This window comes from Cottoperca gobio, chromosome 21 (assembly GCF_900634415.1).
Source record: "Cottoperca gobio chromosome 21, fCotGob3.1, whole genome shotgun sequence".
NCBI classification, from domain to species: Eukaryota; Metazoa; Chordata; class Actinopteri; order Perciformes; family Bovichtidae; genus Cottoperca; species Cottoperca gobio.
The window spans coordinates 21,651,148-21,663,373 of record NC_041375.1 but is presented as its reverse complement, the minus strand read 5'-3'; the positions used below and the strand labels follow the sequence as shown (position 1 = coordinate 21,663,373).

The window sequence follows — 12,226 nt, the reverse complement described above, 5'->3', positions numbered from 1 at the left end:
GTAGGTCAAAAGTGTAAATAAGTAGGCTACAATACTTTAGTAAATGTATAGTTTACCAGGTAATTATGCAAAAATAACAGGAGGAATAGGTTTTACTGTACACATTTTAAATATTCAAACTTCTCCATGTATTTTCTTGTGTGGAGAAGCTTCTATTCTTTACTTTGAGTACATTCAGTGTATTTTATGCGCCCAAGTATTAAATAAATGACCACCAGAGGACGCAGCAGCCAGACCGAACCACCCATCAAATCCACCCCCACCCCGGTCCTGTTTCCCTCCCATGGTGATGACTGAAGCTCCCGGTAACCAGGACGCTCCTCCAGTCTACTTCACCGACTCTGACGTGCCGCACAAGCCGCTGCTGTCTCCTCTCCTCCGGCCAGCCGTTGGACTCACCCCCCCTCCTCCGGTTGTCCAACGGTCCGACATCATGCTAACCTGTCGACGTAACGTGTAAGTAGAGGAGCGTTTACGGCTAAAGAAAAGCCTGCATCGCCGGTGTTAACGTTAGCTAACATGGTTGTATACATATATTAGATATTAGATTGTTGGAATCTCCACTTGTGTGATAAATATGATTATTTGTCCGTTATTTGCCGCCGTTCATGTGATAGAAGCAGCTGATCGTTAACAATCGGTTGTTTCGGTGTCTCAAGATGGAAGATTCGACTGAGAACCGGCGGGATGTTTTACAGCCATAACTTGGAAACGAAGCAATATATACGGCTGTTAAATCTTCCTGTTAGAGCTGGTAGACATGTCAAAGCGTGGATGATTGTACAGGGTAAGAAAACCTTGATTTGAACTAGATTTAGTGGATATAAAAATGATTTGAACTGCAACGGTTAGCCGATTGGTCGAACAAACAGAAAATTAGTCGGCAACAATATTGATAGATTAAGCTTTTTTTTCTGAAAGTAAAATTATCCATAAATCACTGATTCCACCTTGTCAATTTTTTTTGCTGTTTAAAACTAAATGAAATATGGGTTTTTGACTGTTGGTCAGACAACACAAGGAATACATCAATCTGGGCTTTAGGAAACTGTGATTTTGTCATTTTACAGACTAAATGATTGATTAATGCGATGAAGGTAATTCTACGGTTACATTCTCTCGTCCATTCAGGTTTCCTTTCCACCTTTTGGGCACTTCTTGCAGTCAACATCACTTGTGGGGGAACTAGAACCTTCATCTAGTGACACAACATGCCCTATATTTTATGAGATTACACATGTGTTTGTCTTGCACCATGCTCAGACCACAGGAGTTTTAAAAGTGTGTTGCATCATGCACACAAGAGGAAACGGCAGATGTGGTCTCTAATCTCAAACATGTATACACTGAGGCCGCAAGAGATAAACAGCATATTGAACGCACTTCATCAGGAAGAACAAGGCCATCAATCCTTCACTTCGATGAAGCGGCAGATATCATGGCTTACTGTGAGAGGTTCTTGGACAGATGCTGCTGATGCTCAAATGTGAAAGCAAAGAGACACTGGCTATGACGGATGCAATGACGACGCTAAATACAATTTTGAATTGCGTAGTAATGGGAATAAAATTGAATTCACATTGTCACAATGGATGTTGTAGAAACAACAATAGCATTAATGGTTTTAACATCTTGCATGAGGCGCCGTTCTCCAGGTCAAACATCCACATCCTCTACATGGAGAGCGAGATAATTAGTCATTTAAATAGAGTAGGTATGAAGCAGAATAAATGTGAAGAAGTACACACTCGTAGAACAACATAACCCTTGTGTCCAAACCAACAATACATTCCTTTTCTATACACATTTGTATGTGTTTCTTTGTAAACACGAATGTAAGAAGTACTAGTTTTCAGTTTGTTGGTCCTTCTCGTTGACAGAGCTCATTCGCCAGCATCAGTCACTGAGGACGAAATGATGCCACCATCGCCGGTGTGACAACAAAGAGTGAAACCGGGCCTGATCATGGGAGACAGATGGAGGTCACCATGTGCCGAAATTTGTCCAAATATGCCCTAATCTTCCTCTTCCTCGCCCTGTCTGGCCTCATCTTCCTGCTACGCAACATCCACACTGTGGAGGTGAGGAGAGGAGTGGGCTCTTGTTGATGTTATTTTACTCTCTATTTTTGTGCCGTTCACTTCACAGCACTTTGGTCCACTTTAATTGTTTTTAAACGTGCTATTTAAAGAAACTTGACCTGAGTATTCTAGGTCTAGGCCTGATATTGCTTGGTTAAACATGCGATAGTATTTAGACCTTTGGCAGTCAAAGGTTGATGGTCACCTCTTGACTCTCCTCCCTTTATCTTCAGAACTGGAACTGCCACACTATTTCAGCCCTCTACCAGCTCCAGAGCAGCATCCAGTCGTCCTTCATCCCAGTGAATCTCCCCACTTTTCATCACAACCGCACCTTCTGTGCACATCTGGGCCAGAAACCCTCGCCTGAAGATGAACTAGAGGAGCGCTATCTGTTGGACTCCATCACCTGGCCTGGGCCCCCGCCTCGCCCTACACCAATCGTCCTGCGCCAGACGAGTGACCCCGTAAACAGCCTGTTCGTCATCCTACCCACTGAGGGAGGGAGGGAGTGGCACGTGGGCAACCAGCTGGAGGCGTCCGTCCAAATGCACGACTTCCAGGGTCGTCCCAAGAGCTACGGCGGGGATTTCATTTTGGCCAGACTGCACTCCCCGGAGCTTGGAGCGGGCGTAGCAGGTAAAGTGCTGGACCACAAGAATGGATTCTATTCTGCTATGTTCCCGCTGCTCTGGGTGGGGTCTGCACAGGTGGAGATTACGCTGGTGCACTCAAGCGAGGCTGTTGCGGTGCTGCGACGCTTGAGGGAGGAACGGCCCGATCGAGTGTTTTTTAAGAGCCTGTTCCGCCTGGGCTTCCTGTCTGAAACTACTATGTGCAACATGTGCCTGCCCCACGACCAGCAGCCTCTGTGCAACTACACAGACCTTTACACAGGCGAGCCTTGGTACTGCTACAAACCTAAGATGCTCAGCTGTGACACCAGAATCAACCACGCCAAAGGAGGCTATCTGAAACACATCATCACCAACAAAGAAGCATTGCTCTTCCAGAGGTTTGTACTATCATATGGAGAGAGAAATATATCGTTACATGACGTGTGTTGTAGTAAAGGCTAAGTCAGGTAGATCTGCTGCTCAGGCTTTTATGCATCGGGCCCATCCCGTGACTACACAGCAGTCCTGCAGATAGGAAGCAGAGGAAACAGAGAGGCTGTCACAAGTAGTTCCCACATGCAGGAAGTTACTTACCCTTTTTACTCTAAACATTAAAGAAGGTTCTGGGGATGTCGGACAGTATTCAGTTGGTTTTGGTCTTCACCAGACTCGACCTTTCAACACTGTTTTAACACCGACCAATTCTTTTGTCTTTTATCTTAGTGGTGTAAACATTAAAGTTTGTATACACGCGTCTGGACCCGACAGAATCGACGTGCTGCCTCCCAGGAAAGGTACAGTATCCCCGCAGAGTAACGTTTGTGCGTCATGTCACATGCTTTGATTTATTCCATTAATTCATTTTCTCCCGCAACATTTCTCGCTTTTTTATCAGAGGCAGAGGTCGAAAACAGCAGTATAAAACCCGAGCCTATTAAGCTAGCCCCGTCTGGATATTACTACGAGGACTCATGGAGGCCATTAAGTGGCGTCACAATGCGCCAGTTCAATGAATCATCTGCCATCACTCAGTGTTTGAAGAACAAGGTGATCAACATGTACGGAGACTCCACCGTCAGGCAGTGGTTTGAGTACCTCATTGCTTTAGTACCAGGTGAGTTATCTGTTGTTCTGTTTTATTTTCACTCTGCCTCGTGTGTCTTTCCCACTGCAACTTCCACTTGTTCCACCTTCCCCAGGATTAAAGGAGTTCAACCTGCACAGTCCTAAAAACGTTGGGCCTTTCATGGCGGTGGACAGCAACCATAACATTCTCTTGAAGTACCGCTGCCATGGCCCGCCCATCCGTTTCTCCACCGTCATGGCCAGTGAGTTGCGATACGTCTCAAACGAGCTGGACGGCCTTTCTGGGGGTCCCAACACCGTCGTGGCCCTCAGCATTTGGGCCCATTTCAGCACCTTTCCCGTGGAGGTGTACATACGGCGGCTCCGTCACATCAGGCGCTCGCTGGTGAGACTTCTGGACCGAGCGCCGGGGACCATCGTTGTGATCCGCTCGGGCAACCTGCAAGCCCTGGACCAAGAGGTGAGCCTGTACAACAGCGACTGGTACTCCCTGCAGCTCGACGAGGTGCTCAGGTCCATGTTCAAGGGACTGAACGTGCTGCTGGTGGACGCCTGGCAGATGAGTTTAGCACACCCCCTCCCTCACGCCCTCCACCCCCCTCCAGTCATCGTCAAGAACATGATGGACACACTTTTGTCTTACGTTTGCCCAGAGAAGAAAAGGAGCCAACTGATATAGAAGAAGAGACGAGTGGAAGTTGTTGAGTTTACTGTGTGAATCCATCAACCAGAGTTCTCAAAAGCTACTCCCCCTTTAATGTGGTCTTTACTGAGACATTTGCCTGACTGACAGCCCGATCCCACAACACTAATGTTGTTCTGAAAGTGCCAAAGACTTTGGCAGAGTGGTTGTTACTTCCCATCTGCTTTTGTTACCAAAGTGTTTTGTGTATGTGTCGTTTTTTTTTTTATTACTTAAAGTAATAATGTTGAATATTTTCATTTAAATAAATGTCTGCGAAGTCAAATGAGGTCACCCCCATGGTGAATGAGCCCCTTGCATTGCAGTATTACACACTGTGCGTCTGTGTTGGTGACAATTAGTGGGAAAAATGACAAGCTGCACAGTTAGACATCTTCCATCAGCCAGCAGCAGAGCTGTTGCGGTCGCTCTTCAACTCACTCGAGTGTGTAGCTTTTTCCAGTCTGTGTTCTTCTGCTCTGTGTTGACTGCACTTAATTATGAGGCTTTTTAAAATGAAAGACAGCGTTACATTGTTGAATCTCATCTGCACACAGCATCTCTTTAACTCTGTAACGGACGAAAAGGTAAATGGTAATAATGGCTGCTTTTATAGCACTTTGATCCAAACTTAATACATGTTACTTTAAAAGATAAAACTGGAAACTCTTTTTTATTGTCAACCATAATTTTGATTTGCGAGGAAAATCAGCTTTTATATCCTCAAATGTCACTTTAAAGATCTGCCTTTAAGTGTTTTTCTTCAGGTCTGTCCACATTCTTTCAGGGGACTCTTTCCTTGCAGACTTCCCATCAGCTTTGGTTAATGTGCAGCTTCACTTCAGATGCTGGCGGTGGATTTGAGGATTGTCTAAAAGCAGCTGTTTTGTATAAATTGCTTACTTTCTATTGCAAATATTTCCTTTCCATGTTTAAGTCTTAAATGACATCATAGGAAGACAGTGAAGGTTGGAGAGTTAGCAGATCTTGTGTGATGTAAAGAGGAAATTACATTTTCTGTCTAACCCTGTTTGTCCCTGACGACGAGTCTATTCAGAGACTATCATCCCTAACTCTGTTAGGACGAGCGGTTCATGACATATGTTGTCATTTGCTTTCTCAAACTAGAGGTAATCGCATGTGTGTTTGGTTAAATTCATATGGTTATCAAGGTAATATAGCTAATTATAAGAAATGATTCACATCACCTGCCTTTTCTTTAGTTTGAGCAGAAGAAAAAGCAACACAACAAACGGAGACCTGATGTCATCGCTCAGTTTAAAGGATGACAATGTAACCAGCCTTCTGGATCATATTGCACATGAGTCAGACCCGTGTAGCAAATCATATGGACATAATTTGTTTTCGAAAAACATCTGCTCAGCGCGGATGTCCACCAGCTTGCATCCGGGATGGATATTAATGTTTTATGTTTCCTGATTGCAGAGATGCAACTGGTGTTGGTCTTAAAACCAGTTTAAACATTAAAGAAGACTTTATTGAACATTTGAGTGAATTCTCTTTCTGTGAAAGTATAGAAGAACAAATTGAAGAAACATTCTTCTTCTGTAAATGTGCAGGTAAAGGTCCCGCACCACTCACTACCTTTATACCAGCGGCAGGTGTTACTCTCACTAACTGCTGAACTTGTCAAAATGCCAATAAATGTTGGGACAGAAATATAATTGGATAATGTAACATTGGTGGTCAGCTGAAAATGTATTATAGACATTTTCCTACATATAATTATCAGTGGCTGCAAAGTCTCTCCATACATGTGAACACGCACACGATGTTACAGACATATGAATATTAAACATCTCCAAAGCCACGGGTATTTAAAAAGCACTTTACTGAAAGTTACATGGGTTTGTACTGTTCACCAGTTTATTGCAGAAAAGACAAACATGTGTGACCTCAGTTTTTAGATCTTAGAGAATCTAAGATTTTAAAAATGAAGAGAAAAACTTTGAAGTCTTGAAATGTAAACATCGCCAGACCAGAGCAAAAAAAACACGAGCTCGCAGAACAGCCTCGTTCTCGGGGAAGCTGAGATGTAGAGAATTGAAACAATTGCATCTCGCTGAACGATGGTTGAATCTCCAAGACACCAGCTATCATCATCATCATCATCATCATCATCACTGCTTCCTCGTTTGCTGTCAGACTAATGTGTAAAACCTGACATCCAGTCCAGACCGAACACATTTTGAAAACTTAAAAACAGGAAATGTGTCCACCAGAAGGGAGCAGTACGTCCAACGCAAAGCAGGTAACACACACAGAGACGGAAAGGTTCAGTAATACAAAACTGCTTGTGTGGCCTTAAGGAGATACCATTTAATTGCACACACACACACAAACACACACTACAGTGTGTTTTGCAGACAGCAAAATGATGTCAAAGAGCAATACAAAACAAAAAGCCATAAATCACTCATTTTGTTGACAAATGTATTTAAAAAGTGTCATGTTCCCTTTAAAACCTTCAAGCATATGTCAAATACTAAAGCTTGCAGAGCATCATGTCCTCTCTGAGTTAAAGATACAGTTCATCAGTAACTTCAGCAGAAAACACCACAACAGGCAGAGAGCTTTGTACAAAACTAGAGGAAAAACACATCATTGTATACAAAAAAACATCCTGATGGTGACACTAAACCCCCAACAATTCCTCTGAACACATTCAAGAACAGAAAGAGTCTTCCACTCTATAACCGATGCTCACAGGGAAGCAGAGGAACAGATGCAGGCTGATCACGGAGTGTTTTTAGTCTTGTACGCAGATAGGAGTGTGTAATTGAAGAAGCAGCTAGAGGGACGAGCCAAATGGGGCTTCTTTGAGGTCACACAGGAAGAGGCACAGAGAGTTTCGGTTAATTTTTTCATCTTTTTTTTTAAGCTACAAAAAGTGTCCTCAGTCGAGTTGTGCCGAGAGAAGAGAAGAGTTGTGCGTTACTGCTCTGGGTGGGGTCTGCACAGGTGGAGATTACGCTGGTGCACTCAAGCGAGGCTGTTGCGGTGCTGCGACGCTTGAGGGAGGAACGGCCCGATCGAGTGTTTTTTAAGAGCCTGTTCCGCCTGGGCTTCCTGTCTGAAACTACTATGTGCAACATGTGCCTGCCCCACGACCAGCAGCCTCTGTGCAACTACACAGACCTTTACACAGGCGAGCCTTGGTACTGCTACAAACCTAAGATGCTCAGCTGTGACACCAGAATCAACCACGCCAAAGGAGGCTATCTGAAACACATCATCACCAACAAAGAAGCATTGCTCTTCCAGAGGTTTGTACTATCATATGGAGAGAGAAATATATCGTTACATGACGTGTGTTGTAGTAAAGGCTAAGTCAGGTAGATCTGCTGCTCAGGCTTTTATGCATCGGGCCCATCCCGTGACTACACAGCAGTCCTGCAGATAGGAAGCAGAGGAAACAGAGAGGCTGTCACAAGTAGAGCCGCTCCTTTCTTTTCTTCACACCAGCTCTGAGTCATCTCTCAAAAAAAACGCAAGTCACTGCGAGCTCGAATGCGACAACATCTCAGCTTATGCTGCATGAGATCTAGTGACAGTAGTGTATATTAAGTTATAAAGCTATAGCGGTCGTACTAATGATGTACTGCGTGTATGCGCCTATCAAATATTTCACTTTGTCAGTCCTTCCAGGTACAGAGAACTGATTAAACAAAAAAAAGGTACAGCACTGAAAGAGGGAAACAAACAACTTGTACTTGACATTTTGGACACTTCAGAGGTCAGAGAGACTAACAGAGACGGTTTGTTTGGCATCTAATTATAAAGGACCACTGTACGTCTGCAGAGAATTACTGACATTTAGAAGTCAAAGAAGAAATCATAGGCAACATTTCTGAACACAATGCATGAATTGTACTTTACACCACGGCAGCATATTAAGACGATGCATTAGGGCCATTGTAGGTTAAAAATAAATGAATACAGAGCTGCTTTGAGAAAAACGCCGAGATCAAAGTCTTACATTTACAAGAAACTTCTCTGAAAGGACAAATTCATAAATTGAAACTGAAAGAAATTGTCTTGAGATAATGAAGTCACAAATACACGAGAGAGGAAACATCATCGCTTTGGTTTGATTTGTTTTTTTTACCTACAATGGTCCTGATACGCCGTCGTAGCATATTCAGTTTAGAGAGAGAGAGAGTCTAAATCACACATCCTGCACGTTCATGGCCTCCTCTGGCCAGCTGTACGTGTCCAGACTGAAGGAGTCGTAATCCGGACTGTAGATGTGAGACAGCACAAACGCCTCCTTGTCTTTAGGCTCCGGGTACAGAGAAGCCAAGTTGTGTTTGTATGCGTAGTTGACAATCTGCCAGAGAAACAAACACAAGTCAATATTACATTCCCTAGATTAAGTCCCTGAAAACTTATGTTCTCAAATCATCTTGTGAGTACAAGTGAGGGGATCAGAGAAGTCAAAACTGTTTTTGGTTATTAGAGATTTCTAATCAAATCACATCCACACAATCCTAAAACAAGAAGATTAGCAGAGTTTATGAGCGTTAACTCTTATTAAATAACATCTAAACATATTTGTTACTCACGTTAAAGTTTTCAGGGTCTGCAACTAAGTTTGAATTTTCATTTGAGTGTTGTGCATCTCTTAAAAACATTATTAGCTTTAATAAAATAAAGCAGAACATTATCTACATCAAATTTAATTTTGCAATAAAACTGCTTTAACGAGAAGAGGTAGAATTTAAAATACAAACTATAAACTTGGTTAGACTTCCAACCCCCAACATAAAAACCTTCAGCGAAACTGATTCTAGCTTTAATAGCTTAAATAGACATCATTTACCAGATTTGTAAATGTAAATTATCCCTAACTAACGTGCCACAATGTACCCGCATGGTATTTGAAACATAACTGATGTCACACATGTTATTGTGAAAGAGTCCCCCCCACCTTCACTGCGATCTTGAAGGACACCTCCCTGATGGAGTTGAGAGGAGGATAGAGGCGTCCCTCCGCCAGGTGCTCCTCTGTTACCATGTCAGCTATCGCCTGAAACAATGAAGTGGATTTGAAGAGGGAGGAAAGTGCAGAGAGAGAAAGAGAGAACTTAAAGGGATCTTCTGAAGTGGGCTTGTTTGAGGTAGTTATCCAGACGGTGGATTACAGATGGCGGTCGGTACGCCGCCAGTTTACAGAAACAGGCGAGAGTACGAGCATGTGAGAAAAGCAATGTACTGCTGTCGGCAGGCGCAGCAGCAAAACAGATATTAGCCATCTAACGAAGTGTTTGTCCAGCTACTGTAGGCAACACAGCGACGATGGATAAGTACCTCATGAAGCCCCACTTCAGCGAACTACCCCTTTAAAACACTATGAAGATGTAAGTGTGTGCGACTGGGGGGTTCAAGTTCACCCTTCAGGTGTCATTTTACAAAAACTAAAAGTATTTGGATTCAGAAATCATAAATATACGTTAATGTATCATTTATATGTGGTCGCTGAAGACAATACCTCTGCTGTGGTGAGGAAGATGTCGTCAGATATGTGGCGCACTCCACAGGCGATAACGCCCAGAGCGACTCCAGGAAAGACGTAGGCGTTGTTTCCCTGGCCGGGGTAGAAAGTGCGTCCATCAGCCAGCGTCACCTTGCTGAACGGACTTCCACTGGCGAAGATGCCCCGGCCCTGAGGAAGAGGAAGAGGAGGATCGAGAGAAAACATCGATTGATTTAATGTTTTTTATACAATACAAACTCAAAGCTTTTCTAGACACTGCAGCTGTAAGAGGCTGATCATTACCTCTGTGAGCTGGTAGCACTGCTCTGCCGTGCACTCGGCCTTGCTGGTGGGATTACTCAGGGCGAAGATGATCGGCCTCTCGTTGAAGGACGCCATGTCTTTGATAATCTTCTCAGTAAATGCTCCTGGGATCGCAGCCACTCCTTCATGTTCACAGAAAGAACCCATCAACAGAAATCACTTGAATTAAAAAGCTCCAATGAGACAATGAGAACTAAAAGGTCACATTTGTTGGATTCATTCATGGATCAATTATTGTCAAGAAAAATCTCCAATTTGTCAATTTCTACTTCTAATCATTTCTTCTTTAATCTTAAAACACAGACGACGTTCAAACAACGCCGTCATGTAACAGCTTTGATTAAAAAGTCAGAGAATATCTTCCAGTCCATCAAACATGCAGTTTCCATTTAGACTCATGAACAGTCACACCTAAAATATTTGGGAAACTTCGAGGGAATTAGTCGATTTGGATCAAATCACCAAGTTGTTATTGTGCCGAGCGAAGCTGGAAGGACAAAAACGTCACCTTTAAAAGCTTTCTCTGTTTTTCCACAACTGATCAGGAATGATGGATGAAGCAAACAATATTAGTTATAAAAGGGTTTCAAATTCAACACGGTTAAAAACCACCACGTGACCTTCCAGGTAGACTCACCTACGATGGCGGTGGGTTTGACGGTGTGCACCACCTCCTCCAGGGTCTGTATGTGCGGGTGATCGTGAGCAAACTCCAACTTCTCGTGGTTCAGATTTCCTCTTCCCTACAATTTGAGTAAAATGACGTTTGGTGATTTACACAAAGTGGACATCTAGAAAAGACTGAGCGAGTGACCGGCGCTCACGTTACCTTTACGATGAGACCTTTTGAGTCCACCATCCAGATCCTCTTGGCAGCTTCTTCTCTGCTTACTCCCTCTTTGGCCATCGCCATCATGAGCAGGTGAGCGATACCCAGAGCAGCCTGCGGGGAAGAAAAGAGGGTAACTCTCCAATGACCTCGTCTTGTTTTAAATGTGTCATCCGAGTCTCATCTCTGAGGGATTACAGACAGAACTCTTCTCACCTCGCCCGCCCCCTGGAAAACCACGGTGTGGTCCAAGAGTGTGTTCTTGGTGATCTTCAGAGCAGCTAAGATCCCGGCAACAGCTACCGAGGCCGTGCCTGAAAGAAAAAAGAAAACATTTGTGATCATTCACTGAAATTAGCACTTTTAACCTAAAACTGTAATTCGCTGTATATGAGGTTGAACCTTTCTTCCCTCTCCCACCAGGGGACGGGGGTATTAGTACGGAAATAAAAACAGAACGTCCGAGATTAAAGTCGTAAATTAACAAGAAAGTCATGAATCTGAAATAAAAAAGAATTCTGAAATTTGTGACTTTAATATGCATTTTATTCCTCTCTCAAATTAAGGGTTAAAAAATACTACCACCATCCCTGCTCCGTGATTATTATTTTTTTAACAATGTCCCCAATACGCTATTAGAATTAATGATCTCAGGAGGCTTTACATTTATCTTAAAGCCCCTTGTGAGGGCCTCGACCCCTATTTTGGGAACCACTGATTTAGATCCCATCTGAAAAATGACTGAAAGATATGTGCACAAACAGCATCATGAACCATACAGGTCATTTAAGAAGATAAAGTAGTAAATAAGATATCTTGTCCCAACACCAGCAGTAGTCGGAGTAGGAGTCTTTACCAGAGAGCTCCAGCGGGGGGAGTGTAGAGCTGGGTTTTACTACATTGCAACTTTCTTAAAAAGTGCAACAAACGTAGACAAAGCCAGGAATAAATAAATAAGGTGATCTTGCTGATGTTCTTCAGTCCCAGATTGAATTTCTCCATTTCAGTCTGCTCCAGCAGCATTTAAGTTTTGGCATCGGCTGCCTGACGGAGGCCTCGACCGTTGACGTACCCTGGATGTCGTCGTTGAAGGTGCAGTATCGATTCCTG

General features: G+C 43.5%; 2 protein-coding genes across 6 annotated transcripts in view; one reads left to right on the top strand and one right to left on the bottom strand.

The window, feature by feature from the left end:
- Positions 1-271: 271 nt before the first annotated feature.
- nxpe3 (neurexophilin and PC-esterase domain family, member 3) lies at positions 272-5,970 on the top strand. Of its 5 annotated transcripts, none has more exons than XM_029458437.1 (8): positions 272-456; positions 621-787; positions 1,132-1,710; positions 1,881-2,081; positions 2,315-3,096; positions 3,422-3,492; positions 3,594-3,812; positions 3,898-5,970. In XM_029458437.1, exons 4-8 carry the CDS (start codon positions 1,977-1,979, stop codon positions 4,461-4,463), a joined length of 1,743 nt encoding a protein of 580 aa, XP_029314297.1. In that variant the 5' UTR covers positions 272-456; positions 621-787; positions 1,132-1,710; positions 1,881-1,976; the 3' UTR covers positions 4,464-5,970. The 5 variants fall into 5 exon arrangements, with proteins under 5 accessions (XP_029314297.1, XP_029314294.1, XP_029314295.1 ...); XM_029458434.1 differs by having other exon boundaries at positions 618-787; XM_029458435.1 differs by lacking the exon at positions 1,132-1,710 and having other exon boundaries at positions 618-787.
- Positions 5,971-6,299: 329 nt separating this feature from the next.
- The window catches only part of me3 (malic enzyme 3, NADP(+)-dependent, mitochondrial), a 13,054-nt gene continuing 7,127 nt past the window's right edge, over positions 6,300-12,226 (bottom strand). The window contains exons 8-15 of the mRNA XM_029458432.1: positions 12,189-12,226; positions 11,333-11,430; positions 11,117-11,230; positions 10,925-11,030; positions 10,267-10,409; positions 9,979-10,152; positions 9,418-9,516; positions 6,300-8,817 (exon numbers count right to left, since the gene is read on the bottom strand). The exon at positions 12,189-12,226 is cut by the window's right edge and continues 72 nt beyond it. Of these exons, the coding sequence (XP_029314292.1) occupies positions 8,656-8,817; positions 9,418-9,516; positions 9,979-10,152; positions 10,267-10,409; positions 10,925-11,030; positions 11,117-11,230; positions 11,333-11,430; positions 12,189-12,226 (934 nt within the window). The 3' untranslated portion in view covers positions 6,300-8,655. The remainder of the gene's footprint in view (positions 8,818-9,417; positions 9,517-9,978; positions 10,153-10,266; positions 10,410-10,924; positions 11,031-11,116; positions 11,231-11,332; positions 11,431-12,188) is intronic.

Bases quoted from the DNA above. Each gene is read 5' to 3' on its own strand.
- nxpe3 (XM_029458433.1), top strand. From the start codon at position 1,977: ATGGAGGTCACCATGTGCCGAAATTTGTCCAAATATGCCCTAATCTTC. The intron at 2,082-2,314 runs GTGAGGAGAGGA...CTTTATCTTCAG, and splicing joins GCAACATCCACACTGTGGAG to AACTGGAACTGCCACACTAT. The intron at 3,097-3,421 runs GTTTGTACTATC...CTTTTATCTTAG, and splicing joins GAAGCATTGCTCTTCCAGAG to TGGTGTAAACATTAAAGTTT.